This window comes from Melospiza melodia, unplaced genomic scaffold, assembly GCF_035770615.1.
Source record: "Melospiza melodia melodia isolate bMelMel2 unplaced genomic scaffold, bMelMel2.pri scaffold_319, whole genome shotgun sequence".
In the NCBI taxonomy this organism is placed as follows: Eukaryota; Metazoa; Chordata; class Aves; order Passeriformes; family Passerellidae; genus Melospiza; species Melospiza melodia.
Window position 1 is genome coordinate 40785 of NW_026948637.1, and position 21276 is coordinate 62060.

Consider the following 21276-nt stretch of genomic DNA (forward strand, 5'->3'; position numbering starts at 1 on the left):
CGGGAGTTGCAGTCCGCAGGGGCGGGACGGCGCAAGCCACACCCCCATCCGGCGCTCCGCGCGCGGGGCCCGCCGGGAGTTGTAGTCCGGGGGGCGGGGAGGACTCGCGTTCCCAGCGTGCCGCGCGCGGAGCCCGCGCTCTGCCCTGCTCGCGCCTCCGGCTCGCGGTCCCGGGGGCTCCCTCAGCGCCGGGCGGGGGGGGGGGGGGAAAGCTCGAGCAGGCCCGGAGGGGCTCCGGGGGGGGGCTCGGCGGGGCTCCCACCATGTCGGGCGAGGAGGAGGCCAGCGAGCTCACCATCGCCGAGGACCTGGTGGTCACCAAGTACAAGATGGGGGGGGACATCGCCAACCGTGAGTGCTGGGCCGCGGCCGGGGGGGGGGCGGCGGGGAAAGCGCTGAGGGGGAAGCGTGAGGGGTGGGTGGGGGAGCGGCCGGGCCGGGCCTGAGGGTGAGACCCCCCCCCCCCGAGTGTGAGACCCCGGGGTTGGGGAGCGCTGTTTGGGGCTGGGGGGAGCTCTAACGGTGTGAACCCCCCCCTCTGCCCCCCGGTACGGCGGGAGGCTCCCGGTGCTCCCGGTGCTGGCGGGGCCCGGCCCAGCACGGCGGCCGCCGCCGCTGCCGGCACGTGGTACCGCGCCCCACGTGCACCGGGGGAGCGGGGCCGGGCCTGCCGCTCACCCCCGGTGCTCCAGACCCCGCCGGTGCCGCTTTTGTTCATGTGTGACACCCCCCGGTCCATCTCCGGTACCGGTGAAGGCGGGGAGAGCACCGAGGTGGCGGCGGGGATGGGACGGGAGCGGGGGAGCCGCAGGTGGGGGGGCCTGGAAGGAACGGGGCTGCACCGGCAGTGGGGCTGTGCTGGGAATGGGAGGTCCGGTTCTAGGAATGAGGTACGGAACCGGTCTGGGGCACCGGGTCTGGGAATGGGCTCCGGTTCTGGGAATAGGGTCCCGAACCGGTCTGGGGGTCCTGTCCCGCCAATGTGGATCCAGTCCCGGTAATGTGGATCCAACTCCGGGAATGGGGCTCTTGTCCCGGTCAGGATGGGGGTCCTGTCCCAGGAATGGGGCTCCGGTTCTGGGAATGGGGTACCGAACCGGTCTGGGGTTCCTGTTCCGGTAATGTGGATCTAACCCCGGTCAGGATGGGGGTTCTGTCCCGGGAACGGGGCTCCGGTTCTGGGAACAGGGTCCGGTTCTGGGAATTGGGTCCCGAGCCGGTCTGGGGGTCCTGTGCCAAGAACGGGGGTCCGGTTCTGGGAATAGGGTCCTACCCTGGGAACGGGATCCTGGCCCTGGAATAGGATCCCGAACCGGTCTGGGAGTCCTGTCCCGGTAATGTGGATCCAGCCCCGAGAATGGGGGTCCTGTCCCGGTCTAAACGGGGGTCCTGTCCCGGTTAAAACAGCGCCCGGTTCTGGGAATGGGGATCCAGCCTCGGGAACGGGATCCCGAACCGGTCTGGGGGTTCTGTCCCGGTTAGAACGGGGGTCCTGTCCCGGTAATGTGTATCCAGCCCCGGTAACGGGGGTCCTGTCCCAGGAACAGGGTCCGGTTCTGGGAATGGGGTCCCGAACCCGTCTGGGGGTCGTGTCCCGGTACCGGGGTTCCAGGCTCTGCCCTCTCCTCTCCTCTCCCGGTTATTTTTTCCCTCCTTTCCCGGCCGTTCCCGGTGTCCCGGCTCCGGGAGCCGCCCGGACCGGTTCCGCGGGGCTCCCCGGTGATCCCGCCCCGCTTCCTGCTGCCTGCGGAGCCGCCGGTGTCCCGGGAGCGCCTCGGGAGCGGGGATTCCCTTCGGGAAGGGAGGGAAGGAACGAGGGAAGCTTGGCCGCCTCCCTCCCCGGGGGGAAAGGCAGCTCCGAGCAGCTTGGGAAGAGCAAACACGCACAAAAACCGCAAAAAAAAAAAAAAAAACCAAAAAAAAAAACAAAAAAAAACCCCCCAAAAACCCCACAAAAAAAGCAAACACACACACACAAAAAATCCTGCAAAAAAAAACCCCTTCCAGCTGTTGGATTTTAGGGATAAAAAAATTCCTTAGCTCCCTAAAAAACATCGGGAAGGAGAGAGGGATTCCAGGAGTTCCTGCTCATCTGATTCCTTGGAGTGCTCTGAGGGTTTTTCCCCCTTTATCTCCTTTTTTAAAATTTATTTTTGTTCCTCTGATTCCTTGGAATATTCTGAGGGTTTTTCCCCTTTATCTGCTTTTTTAAAAATTATTTTTGTTCCTCTGATTCCTTGGAATGTTCTGAGGGTTTTCCCCCTTTATCTCCTTTTTTTTTTTTTTTTTTTTTTTGTTATTATTTTTTTTTCCCTCTCCCTGTTTGTTTTATTCCCCCTCCGTGTCCCGCCGGCTCTTATCAGGAATGTTTTATCCTGGCTTTGAAATATTCCCAACTTTCCCAGGGAAAAGTGTTGGGATCTGAAGGCCTCACACAGGTGAAGGTGCCGAGGATTCCTTGGAATTCTGAGCACGCGGGGACAAAGGGGGAATGGGAGGGGACATTCCAGGGCCCCAGAATGTTTTGGGATCCAATTCCAAAATCCCAGAATGTTTTGGGATCCAATTCCAAAATCCCAGAATGTTTTGGGATCCAATTCCAAAATCCCAGAATGTTTTGGAATCCAGTTCTAAAATCCCAGAATATTTTGGGATCCAATTCCAAAATCCCAGAATGTTTTGGGGTCCAATTCCAAAATCCCAGAATGTTTTGGGATCCAATTCCAAAATCCCAGAATGTTTTGGGATCCAATTCCAAAATCCCAGAATGTTTTGGGATCCAATTCCAAAATCCCAGAATGTTTTGGGATCCAATTCCAAAATCCCAGAATGTTTTGGGATCCAATTCCAAAATCCCAGAATGTTTTGGGATCCAATTCCAAAATCCCAGAATGTTTTGGGATCCAATTCCAAAATCCCAGAATGTTTTGGGGTCCAATTCCAAAATCCCAGAATGTTTTGGAATCCAATTCCAAAATCCCAGAATGTTTTGGGATCCAATTCCAAAATCCCAGAATGTTTTGGGGTCCAATTCCAAAATCCCAGAATGTTTTGGGATCCAATTCCAAAATCCCAGAATGTTTTGGGATCCAATTCCAAAATCCCAGAATGTTTTGGAATCCAGTTCTAAAATCCCAGAATGTTTTGGGATCCAATTCCAAAATCCCAGAATATTTAGGAATCCCATTCCAGGATCCCAGAATATTTTGGCCTCCCATTCCTGAATCCCAGAATGTTTTGGGATTCAATTCCAGGATCCCAGAATATTTTGGAATCCAATTCCAGTTTTCCAGAATATTTTAGGAATCCCATTGCAGGATCCCAGAATATTTTGGGATCTCAGAATATTTTAGTATCCAGTTCCAGGATCCCAGAATATTTTAGGATCCCGTTCCAGTTTTCCAGAATATTTTAGGAACCCCTTCCCAGGACCCCAGAATATTTTGGAATCCAAGTTCAGGACCCCAGAATATTTTGGAATCCCAATTCCAGGATCCCAGAATATTTTAGGATCCCATTCCAGTTTTCCAGAATATTTTGGAATCCCATTGCAGGATCCCAGAATATTTTGGGATCTCAGAATATTTTAGTATCCAGTTCCAGGATCCCAGAATATTTTAGGATCCCATTCCAGTTTTCCAGAATATTTTGGAATCCCATTGCAGGATCCCAGAATATTTTGGGATCTCAGAGTATTTTAGCATCCAATTCCAGGATCCCAGAATATTTAGGATCCCATTCCAGTTTTCCAGAATATTTTAGGAATCCCTTTCCAGCATCCCAGAATATTTTGGGACCCCGGAATATTTTGGAATCCCAATTCCGGGATCCCAGAATATTTTGGAATCCAAGTTCAGGGTCCCAGAATATTTTAGGAATCCCATTCCAAGATCCCAGAATATTTTGGGATCTCAGAATATTTGGGATCAGCACCGTGCAGGAAGCTGAAGGAGATCTGGGACCACCTTTTTGCCCCAAGGGGAGGCTGGAATTCCTGCTGGGTTATTTTGGGAGTGGAGCATTCCCCAAACATCCCGGGGCATTGGGGTGGCTTTTGATGTGTCCCAGTCATTCCCAAACCTGTTCCTGTGGATTCCTTGGAAAATTGGGACTCAGTGGCCTTTGATGTGTCCCAGTCATTCCCAAACCTGTTCCGTGAGCTCTGACTTCTCCTGAAGGAATTTGGCAGCGTGGTGTTCCCTCTTCCCCAAAAAAAGGGAAATAAATTAAATATAATACGTATTTATTCATATAGATATAATATATATATGAATGAAACGAATGAAAACAAAATTTAGGCATTTCCTGGGTGTGGAACCTCGGGAATGGGATTTGAGGTGGCTGGGTTTGGGGTTGTGGATCCATGAAAGGGATGGGAACCCCATAAATGGGTGGAAAAAATAGATGGGAACCCCATGAATGTGTGGGAACCCCTTGAGATGGATGGAAACCCCATAAAATGGATGGGAACCCCATGGAATGGATGGGAACCCCATGAAATGTGTGGGAACCCCATGGAATGGGTCTGAACTCCATGAAATGGATGGGAACCCCATGAAATGAGTGGGAATCCCATGGAATGGGTGGAAAAAATGGATGGGAACCCCATAAAATTGGTGGAAACCTCATGAGACGGATGAAAACCCATGGAATGGGTGGGAACTCCATGAAATGAGGGGGAACCCCATGAAAGGGATGGGAACCCCATGAAATGTGTGGGAACCCCATGGAATGGGTGGAAAAATGGATGGGAACCCCATAAAATTAATGAAAACCCCATAAAGTTGGTGGAAACCTCATGAGATGGATGAAAACCCCTTGGAATGGGTGGGAACCCCATAAAATGGATGGAAACCCCCATAAATGGATGGAAACCCCATAAAATGGATGGAAACTCCATGAAAGGGATGGAAACCCCATAAATGGATGGAAACCCCATGAAATGAGTGGGAACCCCATAAAATGTGTGGGAACCCCATGGAATGGATGGAAACCCCATAAAATTGGTGAAAACCCCATTAAATGGATGAGAACCCCATGAAAGGGATGGGAACCCCATGAAATGGATGGGAACTTCATAAAATGTGTGGGAACCCCATGGAATGGATGAAAACCCCTTGGAATGGGTGGGAACCCCATAAAATGGATGGAAACCCCATAAATGTGTGGGAACCCCATGGAATGGGTCTGAACTCCATGAAATGGATGGGAACCCCATAAAATTGGTGGAAACCTCATGAGATGGATAAAAACCCCATGGAATGGATGGAAACCCCATAAATGTGTGGGAACCCCATGAAATGGGTCTGAACTCCATGAAAGGGATGGGAACCCCATAAAATGTATGGGAACCCCGTGGAATGGGTGGAAACCCCATAAAATTGGTGGAAACCTCATGAGATGGATGAAAACCCCTTGGAATGGATGGGAACCCCATAAAATGTGTGGGAACCCCATAAAATGTGTGGGAACCCCATGGAATGGGTGGAAAAAATGGATGGGAACCCCATGAAAGGGATGAGAACCCCATGAGATGGATGGGAACCCCATAAAATGCATGGAAACCCCATAAATGTGTGGGAACCCCATGGAATGGATGGAAACCCCATAAAATGGATGGAAACCCCATAAAATGTTGGGTTTTTTTTGGGATTTCAGGGGTGCTCCGTGCCGTGGTGGAGGCAGCGGCTCCCGGCGCCTCCGTGCTGTGCCTGTGTGAGAAGGGAGATGCCATGATCATGGAGGAGACAGGGAAAATCTTCAAGAAGGAAAAGGAAATGAAGAAAGGTGAGGATCTCCTTCCTTGAAATGAGAAATTCCTTGGTTTTCCTCAAATCCTTGATTTTAACCCCAAATCCTCCCTGCTGTGCCTCAGTTTTTGGTTATTCCGATAATTCCATGTGGGAGGGTGACTCTGGCGGGTTTGGGACACTGGGATTTGGCACCAAATTCCCATCCTGAGGGTGCTGGAAGGAAGTTTAGGTGGGATAGAGAAAAAAAATTCCTCTCTGGGAATGGAATTCTCATCCTGCAAAGTGACCCAGGCCAGGCTGGGATGAGGGAAGGTGTCCCAGGAGGGTGGAATGGAGATTTAAAATCCCCAAATCCCAAAATTGGAGGTGCTGGAAGTCACTGGAATGGATTTCCCATCCCTGTGAGTGTCCCAGGCCAGGTTGGAGCAGCCTGGGATGGGGAAAGGGATCCCAAGAGGGTGGAATGGAGCTTTAAGGTCCCCAAATCCTGAGATTGGAAGGAGGTTTAGGTGGGATATCTGAAGAAATTCCTCCCTGGGAGGTTCCAGAATGGAATTTGAGTGTCCCAGGCCAGGTTGGAGCAGCCTGGGGTGTGGAAAATTGTCCCAAGAGGGTGGAATGGAGCTTTAAGGTCCCCAAATGGGGATTTAAGGTCCCCAAATGCCAAAATTGGAGGTGCTGGAAGTCACTGGAATGGATTTCCCGTCCCTCTGAGTGTCCCAGGCCAGGTTGGAGCAGCCTGGGATGGGGAAAGTTGTCCCAAGAGGGTGGAATGGAGCTTTAAAATCCCCAAATCCCAAAATTGGAGGTGCTGGAAGTCACTGGAATGGAATTCCCATCCCTCTGAGTGTCCCAGGCCAGGTTGGAGCAGCCTGGGATGGGGAAAGGTCCCAGGAGAGTGGAATGGAGCTTTAAGGTCTCCAAATGGGGATTTAAGGTCCCCAAATCCCAAAATTTGAGCTGCTGGAAGTCACTGGAATGGATTTCCCATCCCTGTGAGTGTCCCAGGCCAGGTTGGAGCAGCCTGGGATGAGGAAAAGGGTCCCAGGAGAGTGGAATGGAGCTTTAGGTGACCCCAGTCCCAAAATTTGAGGTTCTGGAGGTAGATTTATGTGGGATATCAGGAAGAAATCCCTCCCTGGGAGGTTCCAGAATGGAATTTGAGTGTCCCAGGCCAGGTTGGAGCAGCCTGGGATGTGGAAAGTTGTCCCAGGAGGGTGGAATGGAGCTTTGAGGTGACCCCAAACCCCAAATCCCTGATTTTTCCCCCGTTTCCCTCCCCAGGAATCGCCTTCCCCACGAGTATATCCGTCAATAACTGCGTGTGTCACTTCTCCCCGCTCAAGAGCGACCAGGATTACATCCTCAAGGACGGGGACTTGGTCAAAATGTGAGTGCCAGGACCCCAATCCATGGGAATGGACCCCCTTCCATGGCAATCCCCCCTCCCAAACCCCCAAATTCAACCCCCAAATTACCCAGATTGCAACAACCTGTCGCACCGCCCCGTGTTTTTGCCACGGCGTTAATTGCTTGTTAATTAAAGCCTCATAACGAGCCTGGAGGGGCTCCTGGGGCAGCGTTGGGTGTGCTGGGGTCCAGCTGGGATTCCTGGAATTCCTGGGATTTCTGGAATTCCCATTTTTCCCCCTCTGTTGCAGCGACCTGGGCGTGCACGTGGACGGCTTCATCGCCAACGTGGCGCACACCTTCGTGCTCGGCGCCTCCAAGGTGGGTTTGTCATCGGGGGGTGTCTGCTGGCACTGGGGGGGCACCACCCTGGCACCTCGGGGTGCCAGGAGAACCACCCTGGGACCTCGGGGTGCCAGGGGACACCACCCTGGAATGTCACATCCTGAGGTGGCACCACTCTGGGACCTCTGGATCCAAGGTGGCACCACCCTGGGACCTCTGGGTGCCAGGAGAACCACCCTGGGACCTCGGGGTGCCAGGGGACACCACCCTGGGACCTCTGGATCCAAGGTGGCACCGCCCTGGGACCTCTGGATCCAAGGTGGCACCACCCTGGGACCTCGGGGTGCCAGGGGACACCACCCTGGGACCTCTGGATCCAAAGTGGCACCACCCTGGAATGTCACATCCTGAGGTGGCACCACTCTGGAGCTTCTGGGCCCGAGGAGGCAGCACCATGGAGTGTCAGGATCTGAGGTGGCACCACCTTGGAGCCTCTGGGTCTGAGGGGGCACCACCCTGGAGTGTCACATTCTGAGCTAGCACCACTCTGGAACCTCTGGGTCTAAGGTGGCACCAGTCTGGAGCCTCCAGATCGGAGGTGGCACCATCTTGAGGTGTCAGGATCCCAGGTGGCACCACCCTGGAGCCTCTGGATCTGAGGTGCCACCATCCCAAAATCTGTGGATCCAAGGTGGCACCACCCTGGGGTGTCAGGATCCAAGGTGGCACTAGTCTGGAGCCTGTGGATCCGAGGTGGTACCACCCTGGAGTGTCACATTCTGAGGTGGCACCACCCTGGAACCTCTGGATCTGAGGTGGCACCATCCCAAAATCTGTGGATCCAAGGTGGCACCACCCCAAGGTCCCCTTTTTCCTGCTGGAATTCCCAGGATGAACATTCCCCACCCCACAACCAATCCTTTTTTTCCCTTTTTCCACCCCAAAATCAATTCTTGCTTCCCAAAACCAATCCTTATTTTTCCCCTTTTTCCACCCCAAAATCAATTCTTGCTTCCCAAAACCAATCCTTATTTTTCCCCTTTTTCCTGCTGGAATTCCCAGCATAAAAATTCCCATTCCCCACCCCAAAACCAATCCCCGTTTCCCACTTTCCCCCTGGAATTTTGCCTTTTGATACTTTGGAAATTCCTGCTGTAAATTCCTCAGGTTATCTCATCCTCAGGGAATAAATCCTGAGGAAAAATTGGAAAAAAAGGGAAGTTCCAGGGAAAAGGGATAAAAGGGGAAAAGGGAATTCCAGGGAATTCCAGGGAAAAGGATAAAAGGGAAAAAGAGATTTCCAGGGAAAAGGGATAAAAGGGAAAAAGAGATTTCCAGGGAAAAGGGATAAAAGGGAAAAGGGAATCCAGGAAAAGAATCATAGGGAAAAAACTGTCCTGGGAATGGTTTTATTTTGGTGTTTTTTGGGGAAAATCCCAAAGTTCCCCATTGGAATTTTGCTGGATTCTTCCCAACCCATATTTTTGCTTGCATAGGGCTGGGAATCTTCTGGAATTCTGTTGGGACTTTTCCACTTGCCAGCCACATTCCAGAGATTGGAACAAATCCCAAACCATTGAATTTCCACCCCAGACCCCTCAGAAATGCCAAATTTTGGTGTTTTCTCCCCAGGAAAATCCCGTGTCCGGCCGCAAAGCCGACGTCATCAAGGCAGCTCACCTGTGTGCCGAGGCCGCCCTGCGCCTGGTGAAACCCGGGAACCAGGTGGGAAATTTGGGAATTTTGGGATTCAAATGGACTTTTGGGAATTTTGGGAATCAGCACAAAGATTTTGGGACCCAACCTGTGGGATTTTGTGGGAAAATCTGTATGGAAAATTGATTTTTTTTTCTGTTTTTTTTTTTTTTTTTTTTTTTTTTTTTTGATGTGTTGGTGGGATTTCCAGGGGAAAAGGGGATCACAGGGAAAGGGGAATTTCATGGAAAGGGAAATCATGGAAAAGGGAATTCCAGGGAAAAGGGATCCCAGAAAAAGGGAATTCCAGGGAAAAGGGATAAAAGGGAAAAAGAGATTCCAATAAAAGGGATTTCCAGGCAAAATGGAATCTAGGAAAAAGGGAATTCCAGGGAAAAGGGATAAAAGGGAAAAAAGGGATTTCCAGGGAAAAGGGGATCACAGGGAAAGGGGAATTTCATGGAAAGGGAAATCATGGAAAAGGGAATTCCAGGGAAAAGGGATCCCAGAAAAAGGGAATTCCAGGGAAAAGGGATAAAAGGGAAAAAGAGATTTCAGTAAAAGGGATTTCCAGGCAAAATGGAATCTAGGAAAAAGGGAATTCCAGGGAAAAGGGATAAAAGGGAAAAAAGGGATTTCCAGGGAAAAGGGGATCACAGGGAAAGGGGAATTTCATGGAAAGGGAAATCATGGAAAAGGGAATTGCAGGGAAAAGGGATCCCAGGAAAAGGGAATTCCAGAGAAAAGGAGATCATAGGAAAAGGAATAAAAGGGAAAAGGAGATTCCAGGGAAAAGCTTTGGAGTTTGTCCCAAAATATTTTGGGATTTATGGAAAGGTCATGCTTGGGGGTGGGGATTTTTTTTATCTATAAAATTGTAAAATTGGGGGGTTTTTTTGGTGTTTAATTTTTAATTCCAGAACACACAAGTGACGGAGGCCTGGAATAAAATCGCCCACGCGTTTCACTGCACGCCCATTGAAGGTGAGGGGAAAAGGGGAATTTCCAGGGAAAAAGGGAATTTCAGGGAAAAGGAGATTCCAGGAAAAGGGGATTCCAGGGAAAAGGAAATTTCAGGGAAAAGGGAATCCAGGAAAAGGGGATTCCAGGGAAAAGGAAATTTCAGGGAAAAGGAGATCATGGGAAAAGGGAATTCCAGGGAAAAGGGATAAAAGGGAAAAGGGATTTCCAGGGAAAAGGGGATCACAGGGAAAGGGGAATTTCATGGAAAGGGAAATCATGGAAAAGGGAATTCCAAGGAAAAGGGATCCCAGAAAAAGGGAATTCCAGGGAAAAGGAGATAATGGGAAAAGGGATAGAAGGGAAAAGGAGATTCCAGGGAAAAAGGGAATTTCCAGGGAAAAGGGATAAAAGGGAAAAAGAGATTTCCAGGGAAAAGGGAATCCAGGAAAAGGATAAAAGGGAATTTCAGGGAAAAGAGTAAAAGGGAAAAGGGATAAAAAGGAAAAAGGGAATCCAGGAAAAGGATCATAGGGAAAAGGGAATTCCAGGGGAAAGGGATCCCAGGGAAAAGGGATCATGGGGAAAAGGCAGTAATGGAAAAAGAGAATTCCAGGGAAAAGGGAATTCCAGGGAAAAGGGAAGGTTCTGGGGTTGCTGGGTTGGGATCCTGGAGCTCCTCCTGATCCTTTCACCCCCCATGGGCTCTCCCTGTTCTTGGTTAAATTCCCTGGAATTCCGGGAATTCCCTCTGCTGCCTCCAGAGGGGGTTGGGAATGTTGGGAATGCCGGGGGCTCTGCGGGATTGGGCTGGGAGGGAAAGGGGGGATCCCCCAAACCCCCCTGGATTGGGCTGGGAAAGGGGGGATCCCCAAACCCCCCTGGATTGGGCTGGGAAAGGGGGGATCCCCAAACCCCCCTGGATTGGGCTGGGAGGGAAAGGGGGGATCCCCCAAACCCCCCTGGATTGGGCTGGGAGGGAAAGGGGGGATCCCCCAAAACCCCCCTGGATTGGGGTGGGAAAGGGGGGATCCCCCAAAACCCCCCTGGATTGGGCTGGGAGGGAAAGGGGGGATCCCCCAAACCCCCCTGGATTGGGCTGGGAAAGGGGGGATCCCCAAACCCCCCTGGATTGGGCTGGGAGGGAAAGGGGGGATCCCCCAAACCCCCCTGGATTGGGGTGGGAGGGAAAGGGGGATCCCCCAAACCCCCCTGGATTGGGCTGGGAAAGGGGGGATCCCCCAAACCCCCCTGGATTGGGCTGGGAGGGAAAGGGGGGATCCCCCAAACCCCCCTGGATTGGGCTGGGAAAGGGGGGATCCCCCCAAACCCCCCTGGATTGGGCTGGGAAAGGGGGGATTCCCCAAAACCCCCCTGGATTGGGCTGGGAAAGGGGGGATCCCCCAAACCCCCCTGGATTGGGCTGGGAGGGAAAGGGGGGATCCCCCAAAACCCCCCTGGATTGGGGTGGGAGGGAAAGGGGGGGGATCCCCCAAACCCCCCTGGATTGGGGTGGGAAAGGGGGGATCCCCCAAAACCCCCCTGGATTGGGGTGGGAGGGAAAGGGGGGGGATCCCCCAAACCCCCCTGGATTGGGCTGGGAAAGGGGGGATCCCCCAAACCCCCCTGGATTGGGGTGGGAGGGAAAGGGGGGATCCCCCAAACCCCCCTGGATTGGGCTGGGAAAGGGGGGATCCCCCAAACCCCCCTGGATTGGGCTGGGAGGGAAAGGGGGGATCCCCCAAACCCCCCTGGATTGGGGTGGGAGGGAAAGGGGGGATCCCCCAAACCCCCCTGGATTGGGCTGGGAAAGGGGGGATCCCCCAAACCCCCCTGGATTGGGCTGGGAGGGAAAGGGGGGATCCCCCAAAACCCCCCTGGATTGGGGTGGGAGGGAAAGGGGGGGGATCCCCCAAACCCCCCTGGATTGGGGTGGGAAAGGGGGGATCCCCCAAAACCCCCCTGGATTGGGGTGGGAGGGAAAGGGGGGGGATCCCCCAAACCCCCCTGGATTGGGCTGGGAAAGGGGGGATCCCCCAAACCCCCCTGGATTGGGGTGGGAGGGAAAGGGGGGATCCCCCAAACCCCCCTGGATTGGGCTGGGAAAGGGGGGATCCCCCAAACCCCCCTGGATTGGGCTGGGAGGGAAAGGGGGGATCCCCCAAACCCCCCTGGATTGGGGTGGGAGGGAAAGGGGGGATCCCCCAAAACCCCCCTGGATTGGGCTGGGAGGGAAAGGGGGGATCCCCCAAAATCTGGATCCTGCACAGCCCAGGGTGGGAATTCCTCCTGGGTTTGGCCCCAGGGGGAGCGGCCTTGGGCCTCCCAGTACAGACCAGTTCAGCCCAGTACAAGTTAGTCCAACCCAGTCCATCCCAGTAACCTCAGTCCCTCCCAATAATCCCAGTGCATCCCAGTCTGTCCCATTAACCCCAGTCTGTCCCAGTCCATCCCAGTAACCCCAGTCTGTCCCAGTCCATCCCAGTAAGCCCAGTCTGTCCCAGTCCATCCCAGTAACCCCAGTCTTTTCCCAGTCCATCCCAGTCCCTCCCAGTTCGTTCCCAGTCCGTTCCAGTCCATCCCATTCCATCGCAGTCCCTCCCAGTTTGTTCCCAGTCCATCCCAGTCCCTCCCAGTAACTCCAGTCTGTCCCAGTCCATTCCCAGTCCCTCCCAATAACTCCAGTCCCATCCCAGTCCGTCCCAGTCCATCCCAGTCCCTCCCAGTAACTCCAGTCTGTCCCAGTCCATCCCAGTCCGTTCCCAGTCCGTCCCAGTCCATCCCAGTCCATCCCATTAACCCCAGTCCGTTCCCAGTCCCTCCCAGTAACTCCAGTCCGTTCCCAGTCCGTTCCCAGTCCGTTCCCAGTCCCTCCCAGTTTGTCCCAGTCCCTCCCAGTCCGTTCCCAGTCCGTTCCCAGTCCCTCCCAGTTTGTCCCAGTCCGTCCCAGTCCGTCCCAGTAGCCGTGTTCCCGCAGGGATGCTGTCGCACCAGCTGAAGCAGCACGTGATCGACGGCGAGAAAACCATCATCCAGAACCCCTCGGACCAGCAGAAGTGAGAGGGGGCAAAAATGGGGGCCAGGGGCAAAAATGGGGGTCAGGGGCAAAAATTGGGGGGCTTGGGGCAGAAATTGGGGGGGGTCAGGGGCAAAAATGGGGGGAATTTGGGTGAAAAATGGGTGAAATTTAGGGTTAGGGTGAAAATTGAGATCAGGGTGAGAAATGGGGTCGGGCAAAAATTGGGGGGCTTGGGGGCAAAAATAGGGAGTCGGGGGAAGAAATGGGGGTCTTGGAGGGGGCAAAAATGGAGGTCAGGGGCAAAAAGGAAGGGCGAAAATTGGGAGACTTGAGGGACAATAATTAGGGGATCAGGGTGAGAAATGGGGATCAAGGGCAAAAATGGGGGGGAGCATGGGGGCTTAGGGGGAAAAAGGAGATCAGGGTGAGAAATGGGGTCAGGGTTAAAAATGGGGGGCTTGGGGGCAAAAATGGGGGTCAGGGACAAAAATAGGGGGGCAAATCGGGGGGTTTGGGCTGAGAAATGGGATCAGGTTGAGAAATTGGGGGTTAAGGTGAGAAATTGGGGGGTTGGGGTGAGAAATGGGGTCAGGGGGAAAATTTGGGTCAGAGTGAGAAATGGAGTGAGGGGGAAATGGGGGTCAGGGGCAAAAATTGGGGGGCAAATCGGGGAGTTTGGGCTGAGAAATGGGATCAGGGGAAAATGGGATCAGGTTGGGAAATGGGGTTGAGAGGAAAAATGGGGGATCAGGGTGAGAAATTGGGGGTTAAGGTGAGAAATGAAGGGATCAGGAGGAGAAACAGGGTCAAGGGGGAAAATTTGGGTCAGAGTGAGAAATGGAGTGAGGGGAAAATGGGGGTCAGGGGCAAAAATTGGGGTGTTAGGGGGGAAAGGGGGGCTTGGGGTGAAAAATGGGATCAGGGGTGAGAAATGGGGTCATGAGAAAATGGTGAGAAATGGGATCAGATTGAGAAATTGGGGGTTAAGGTGAGAAATTGGGGGATTAAGGTGAGAAATGAAGGGATCAGGAGGAGAAACGGGGTCAAGGGGGAAAATTTGGGTCAGAGTGAGAAATAGAGTGAAGGGAAAATGGGGGTCAGGGGCAAAAATTGGGGGGTTAGGGGGAAAATGAGGGGGTCAGGATGAGAAATGGGATCAGGGTGAGAAATAGGGTCAGGGTCAGAAATGGGGGGTCAGGAGAAAAATGAGGTCAGGAGGAAAATTGTGGGGTCAGGATGAGAAATGGGAGCTCTTGGGAAGGAGGAGGAGTTTCCAGGAATATTTTGAGTTTCCAGAAATGCTCTGGCTCTCCTGGAAAGTTTTGCCTTTCCTGGAAGGTTCTGAATTCCCAGCAATGCTTTTGAGGCCTTCCTGGAAGCTTTTCCCAGCAGAATTCCCAGATTTTCCTGCCTCCCCAACCCCTTTTTTTTTTTTTTTTCCCCCCCTCAGGAAGGACCACGAAAAAGCCGAATTCGAGGTGCACGAAGTCTACGCCGTGGACGTGCTGGTCAGCAGCGGCGAGGGGAAGGTCAGCCCGTGAATCCCTGACAAATCCCAGGGAATTCCCAGCTTCCAGGAGCTCCCCAGGGTCTGGAATTTCCATGGCAATGTCTTGCAGGCCAAGGACGCGGGGCAGAGAACCACGATTTACAAGAGGGACCCGTCCAAGCAGTACGGGCTGAAGATGAAAACCTCGCGCGCCTTCTTCAGCGAGGTGGAGCGGCGCTTCGACACCATGCCCTTCACCCTCAGGTGAAACTGGGGGTGGAATCACACCTGGGGAACCTGGATGGGGCTGGAAATTCCACCTGGGGTACCTGGATGGGGCTGGGGTACCTGGATGGGGTTGGGGTACCTGGATGGGGCTGGAATTCCCAGGGAAATCCCTGGGATTTCCTCAGCGAGGTGGAGGCGCTTCGACACCGTGCCCTTCACCCTCAGGTGAAACTGGGGATGGAAATTCTACCTGGGATACCTGGATGGGGCTGGGGTCCCACCTGGGGTACCTGGATGGGGCTGGAAATTCCACCTGGGGTACCTGCATGGGGTTGGGGGTACCTGGATGGGGTTGGGGTACCTGGATGGGGCTGGGGTACCTGGATGGGGCTGGAATTCCAGGGAAATCTTGGGATTTCCTCAGCGAGGTGGAGGCGCTTCGACACCATGCCCTTCACCCTCAGGTGAAACTGGGGGTGGAATCACACCTGGGGAACCTGGATGGGGCTGGGGTCCCACCTGGGGTACCTGCATGGGGTTGGGGGTACCTGGATGGGGTTGGGGTACCTGGATGGGGCTGGAATTCCAGGGAAATCCTTGGGATTTCCTCAGCGAGGTGGAGCGGCGCTTCGACACCGTGCCCTTCACCCTCAGGTGAAACTGGGGATGGAATCACACCTGGGGAACCTGGATGGGGCTGGAAATTCCACCTGGGGTACCTGGATGGGGCTGGGGTCCCACCTGGGGTACCTGGATGGGGCTGGGATCCCACTGGGGGTATCTGGACAGGGCCAGAATTGCAGGGATTGGAGCCTTTGCCAGGCAGGTGTGTGTAGGTGTTGGCTCAGGTGTGAACTCAGGTGTGCTCAGGTGCCTCCGGGTGCACTCAGGTGTGCTCCCAGGTGTGATCCCAGGTGCACTCAGGTGCCTCCAGGTGCTCCCAGGTGTGTCCAGGTGCACTCAGGTGTGATCCCAGGTGTGTCCAGGTGCACTCAGGTGTGATCCCAGGTGTGTCCAGGTGCTCCCAGGTGTGTCCAGGTGCACTCAGGTGCACCCAGGTGTGATCCCAGGTGCTCCCAGGTGTACTCAGGTGTGCCCAGGTGTGATCCCAGGTGCACTCAGGTGTGCCCAAGTGTACTCAGGTGTGCCCAGGTGTGCACTCAGATGCTCCCTGGTGCACTCAAGTGTGCTCGGGTGTGCCCAGGTGCGCTCAGGTGTGCCCAGGTGCACTTTCAGGCACTCCCAGGTGCACTCAGGTGTGCCCAGGTGCACTTTCAGGCACTCCCAGGTGTGCCCAGGTAACTTACTCCCAGGTGTGCCCAGGTGCACTCAGGTGTGCCCAGGTATGATCCCAGGTGCACTCAGGTGTGCCCAGGTGCACTTTCAGGCACTCCCAGGTGCACTCAGGTGTGCCCAGGTACACTTTCAGGCACTCCCAGGTGCACTCAGGTGTGCCCAGGTGCACTTTCAGGCACTCCCAGGTGTGCCCAGGTGCACTCAGGTGTGCCCAGGTATGATCCCAGGTGTGCTCAGGTGCGCTGTCCCCTCAGGGCGCTGGAGGATGAGAAGAAGGCGCGCATGGGGGTGGTGGAGTGCGCCAAGCACGAGCTGCTGCAGCCCTTCAACGTCCTCTACGAGAAGGAAGGTGAGCCGGGGACACCTGGGGACACCTGGGGACAGAAAGGACCTGGGGACAGTGGGGTGGGGCAAAGGGGACACCTGGGGACAGAAAGGACCTGGGGACAGCGGGGTGGGGCAAAGGGGACAGGTGGGGACAGAAAGGACCCGGGAACAGCGGGGTGGGGCAAAGGGGACACCTGGGGACAGAAAGGACCTGGGGACAATGGGGTGGGGCAAAGGGGACAGCGGGGGACAGGAGTGACAGAGGAGATGGGGAGAGGGCGGGGACAGGTGAGCACGGATCCAGGTGAGTTTGGAGCTGCAGGAATTGCAGGTCCTGGCAGGTGTAAGGAGCAGGGATTGAAGGTCCTGGCAGGGCTGTAGCTCAGAGTTTGTTCCTGCAGGTCCTGGCAGGGCTGTAGCTCAGGTTAACCCCCAGGTCCTGGCAGGGCTGTAGCCCAGGTTAACCCCTCAGTGCCTACAGGTCCTGGCAGGGCTATAGCCCAGGTTAATAGCCCCGTTAACCCCTGTGTGCCTGCAGGTCCTGGCAGGGCTATAGCCCAGGTTAATAGCTCAGGTTAACCCCTCAGTGCCTACAGGTCCTGGCAGGGCTATAGCCCAGGTTAATAGCTCAGGTTAACCCCTCAGTGCCTACAGGTCCTGGCAGGGCTATAGCCCAGGTTAATAGCCCCGTTAACCCCTGTGTGCCTGCAGGTCCTGGCAGGGCTGTAGCCCAGGTTAATAGCTCAGGTTAACCCCTCAATGCCCGCTGGTCCTGGCAGGGCTATAGCCCAGGATAACCCCTCAGTGCCCGTTTACTCAGGATCGCCCCCAGGTCCTGGCAGGACTGTATCCCAGGTTTAACCCCCAGGTCCTGGCAGGGCTGTAGCCCAGGTCAACCCCCAGGTCCTGGCAGGGCCATAGCCCAGGTTAACCCCTCAGTGCCCAGAGGTCCTGGCAGGGCTGTAGCTCTAGGAGGTCCTGGCAGGGCCGTAGCCCAGGTTAACCCCCAGGTCCTGGCAGGGCCGTAGCCCAGGTTAACCCCTGTGTGCCCAGGTTAACCCCCAGGTCCTGGCAGGGCTATAGCCCAGGTTAACCCCTCAGTGCCCCCAGGTCTTAGCAGGGCCATAGCCCAGGTTAACCCCTGTGTGCCCACAGGTCCTGGCAGGGCCGTAGCCCAGGTTAACCCCCAGGTCCTGGCAGGGCTGTAGCCCAGGTTAACCCCTGTGTGCCCACAGGTCCTGGCAGGGCTGTAGCCCAGGTTAACCCCCAGGTCCTGGCAGGGCTGTAGCCCAGGTTAACCCCTCAGTGCCAGAGGTCCTGGCAGGGCTGTAGCTCTAGGAGGTCCTGGCAGGGCCGTAGCCCAGGTTAACCCCCAGGTCCTGGCAGGGCCGTAGCCCAGGTTAACCCCCAGGTCCTGGCAGGGCTGTAGCCCAGGTTAACCCCTGTGTGCCCACAGGTCCTGGCAGGGCTGTAGCCCAGGTTAACCCCCAGGTCCTGGCAGGGCCGTAGCCCCGTTAACCCCTGTGTGCCCGCAGGGGAGTTCGTGGCCCAGTTCAAGTTCACGGTGCTGCTGATGCCCAACGGCCCCATGAGGATCACGAGCGGCCCCTTCGAGCCCGAGCTCTACAAATCCGACCTGGAGGTGCAGGACGGGGAGCTCAAGGTGAGCTCATCGTTAATAGTCATCATTAATAATGCTAATATGCAAATGGAGTACCTGTAGAAACATAAAATTAATTTGTTTGTATTCCCATATTAAATATTCATAGGAAAAATGTGTCTGTTTAGTGGTTTTGTTAATTATATTGGTTATTAATAGTTATATTTTCTTGGAAAATAAAACAGAAAATACATTTATAGTAGTTATTGGTATTAATGGATTAATTGCTGATCAATAAGAAATAATTCTTTATATATAAATAAATATAAAACTAAATTTTTATATATATTAAATATAGCATAAATAGTGTATAAATAAAATATATCATAAATTGAAAATCTCTAATTTAAACATATATAAAAATAACATTAAATATATAAACATTAATTATAAATATATATATACAAAATTATAAATATATATAACATTAAATATATAAAAATAACATTATTATATAGTCTAATTAATAGCCTATTAATAGTCTATATTGTATATTTATATGAATAGATATATAAATATAGATAACTAATTAATATATAAAGATAGAAGCAGTACATTTATATCTACATCTAACATGTTAATTAGTATATTGTAGAGTAAAATAGTAGCAATTTAATATTAATAACTGGAATAAAAATGGAAACACTGATAATTAAAATGGGAATAATTGAAGTATTGTTATTGAAATATTTAATGTTGAATATTTACTGATTGAAAGATGATTAGAGAAAATTTTCAATTAAGTTAATAAATCAAGAATTGATTTTAAAATAAAGTTAGTATGCATGAATTATTATTAATTTATGATTAACTATTAACTTTAAAAGGAAGTAATTAAAATTAATAACTTAAATTTTGATAATTAATAAAGCAGCACCTCCCCAGGGTCACTTGTCCTTTCTCCCTTGGAGGGGAGATGAAGGAAAGGGAACCAAACCCCCCCAAATTTTTGAATTTATTATTATCCCAAAAACCCATTGGGATCATTACCCACCTCCTCACCCTTCCCTCCCTTCCAGGCCCTTCTACAAAGCTCTGCCAGCAGGAAGACCCAGAAAAAGAAGAAAAAGAAGGTAAAATCCATCACATTTTATGTTTAAAATGCCCAAATTCAGAATTTGGGGGTGTTTTCATGGGAGATAACCTGAAAAATCCCTGGATTTGTCCCCACAGGCTTCCAAAAACGCTGAAAACGCCACCACGGGGGAGACGGCGGAGGAGAACGAGGGCGGCGACTGAGAGCCCTTGGAGTTCTCAAATCGCCCCTTTTTTCCCCAAAAAAAACCCCCAGAAAAAACAAAATTCCATCCGGAAACGAAAGAATCTGGCCCCGGTGTTGGTCCAGGCAGTCTGGAATTCCCACAGAATCCAACAGCTCCCGTTGACGTTGCCAAGGAGGGAGGAATCTCTCGGCCACTTCAGATTTCCAAATGAAAAAAAAAAAGAAAATTAAAAACACCCCAGAAAGAGCAGCAAAAAAAGTTAATAAAAATTAGGAGTGAAAGTCGCTACTAAATCCTTAATATTCCCCATGTTTGGAGAGGTGAATTTGTAAAATCCAGGGAGAGGGAGTGGAGGGAGCTGCTGATTCCTTCCTCCTCCTCCTCCTCTTTATCCTGCTGCCTTTTTTTTATTTTTTTAATTTTTTCCCTTTGGAAATTTTCACAAAAAAAACCCAAAAAAACCAACTGATTCCACCCAGAAAAGTGCCCTGTGCGAGCAATCCAGGATTTTATCTTTTCCCTCTTTGGGATTGTACTTTTAAAATTGGGAAAAAAACCCCAGATTTTAAGTTCCCCCATCCACCCACTCACCCACCAGGAGCCTTTTCTGCCTCTGCCTTGATTTATGGGATTTCAAAAGAAAAACAAATCGCTATTTTTTAACACAAACTGGTTTTTAAAATAATCCAAACCCTCGGGAAGCCGCCGACATTCTGGCCTTTGCGGAGCTGAATTCTCAAAAAAAACCCGGGTTTGGGTGTTTTTTATCCTTCCCAATATCCCCGGGAGCACATTCCACCTTTTTCCCCAGAGGGTAATTTTTATTTCACTTTTTCCCTCAGGATTCTTTGCTAATTTTGAGGGGAAAAAAAAAAACAACAAAAAAATCCCACCAAAATTCCTCAGGGGAGAGGTGAGGGAAGCGCTGATCCGGGATAGGCCCGAGCCTAGGGGTATCGCTCTTTTATAGTCAATTTTTTACAAAAAAACCACATAAAAATGAGAAAAAAAAGCCGATTAAACGCCGTCAGTTGAATGTTTGAGGTTTTTTTTTTCTTTGCCGGTACCCCTGGTTCTTTTTTTCCCTCAAGTTTTTTGGGAATTCTGATTCCCGCCTTACCCAACATTCCCGGGCGTTCTCCGCAGGCCACGGTGCTTCCTCGTCCAAATCTGAGTTTTCCACCCCAAAATAAAAAAAAAAAAAACCACAAAAAACTCCACACGTGCAAATGTTACCAAAGTCAAATAAAAGAGAATAAACGATGCGATATTGGATTTTATTCCGGGTTTTTTTTCTTCAGTCTTTCTCTGGGGATTTGGGATTGTGGGGTGGAACCGGCCTGGACAGGTTTGGTGTTGGAAATGGGATTTTTGGGGGAAAAATGCTCAATTTTGAGGGGAAAATGTTCATTTGTGAGGGGAAAATTATCATTTTTGTGGGAAAATGCTAATTACTGAAGGAAAGTGCTAATTTTTGGAGGGAAAATGCTGATTTGTGAGGGAAAACTACTGATTTCTGTGGGGGAAAAGTGTTCATTTTTGAGGGAAAACCACTCCTTTCTGAGGGGAAAATTATCATTTTTGAGGGAAAAATGCTCATGTCTGAGGGGAAAACTATCATTTTTGTGGGGAAAATGCTAATTCTTGAAGAAAAAGTGCTAATTTTTGGAGGGAGAATGCTGATTTGTGAGGGGAAAATGCTCATTTTTTGAGGAGAACATGCTCATTTCTAAGGGGGAAATGTTCATTTTTGTGGGGAAAATGCTCTTTTTTGAGGGAAAAACGGTGAGTTTGAGGGGAAAAGCCTCATTTTTGAGGGAAAAGTGCTCACTTTGAGAGGAAAATGCTGATTTTTTGGGGAAAACCCCCCAAATTTTGAAGGGAATAACCCTCAATATTAAGGAAAACCACCCCTCATTTTGAGGGAAAAT

The 21276-nt window shown here is 51.9% G+C and overlaps 1 protein-coding gene and 1 long non-coding RNA gene across 2 annotated transcripts; both read left to right on the forward strand.

The window, feature by feature from the left end:
• The first annotated feature begins 217 nt into the window (after positions 1-217).
• On the forward strand, positions 218-20613 carry PA2G4 (proliferation-associated 2G4). The gene is made up of 13 exons (XM_063182768.1): positions 218-351; positions 5659-5787; positions 7038-7143; positions 7415-7484; positions 9081-9173; positions 10064-10127; positions 13081-13159; positions 14573-14651; positions 14742-14875; positions 16390-16484; positions 17998-18125; positions 19142-19195; positions 19296-20613. Exons 1-13 carry the CDS (start codon positions 264-266, stop codon positions 19359-19361), a joined length of 1185 nt encoding a protein of 394 aa, XP_063038838.1. The 5' UTR covers positions 218-263; the 3' UTR covers positions 19362-20613.
• Positions 16748-17646, forward strand: LOC134434075 (uncharacterized). The gene is made up of 3 exons (XR_010031802.1): positions 16748-16863; positions 17174-17330; positions 17528-17646. It is a non-coding gene; the product is annotated as an uncharacterized LOC134434075 (long non-coding RNA).
• Positions 20614-21276: the final 663 nt, after the last annotated feature.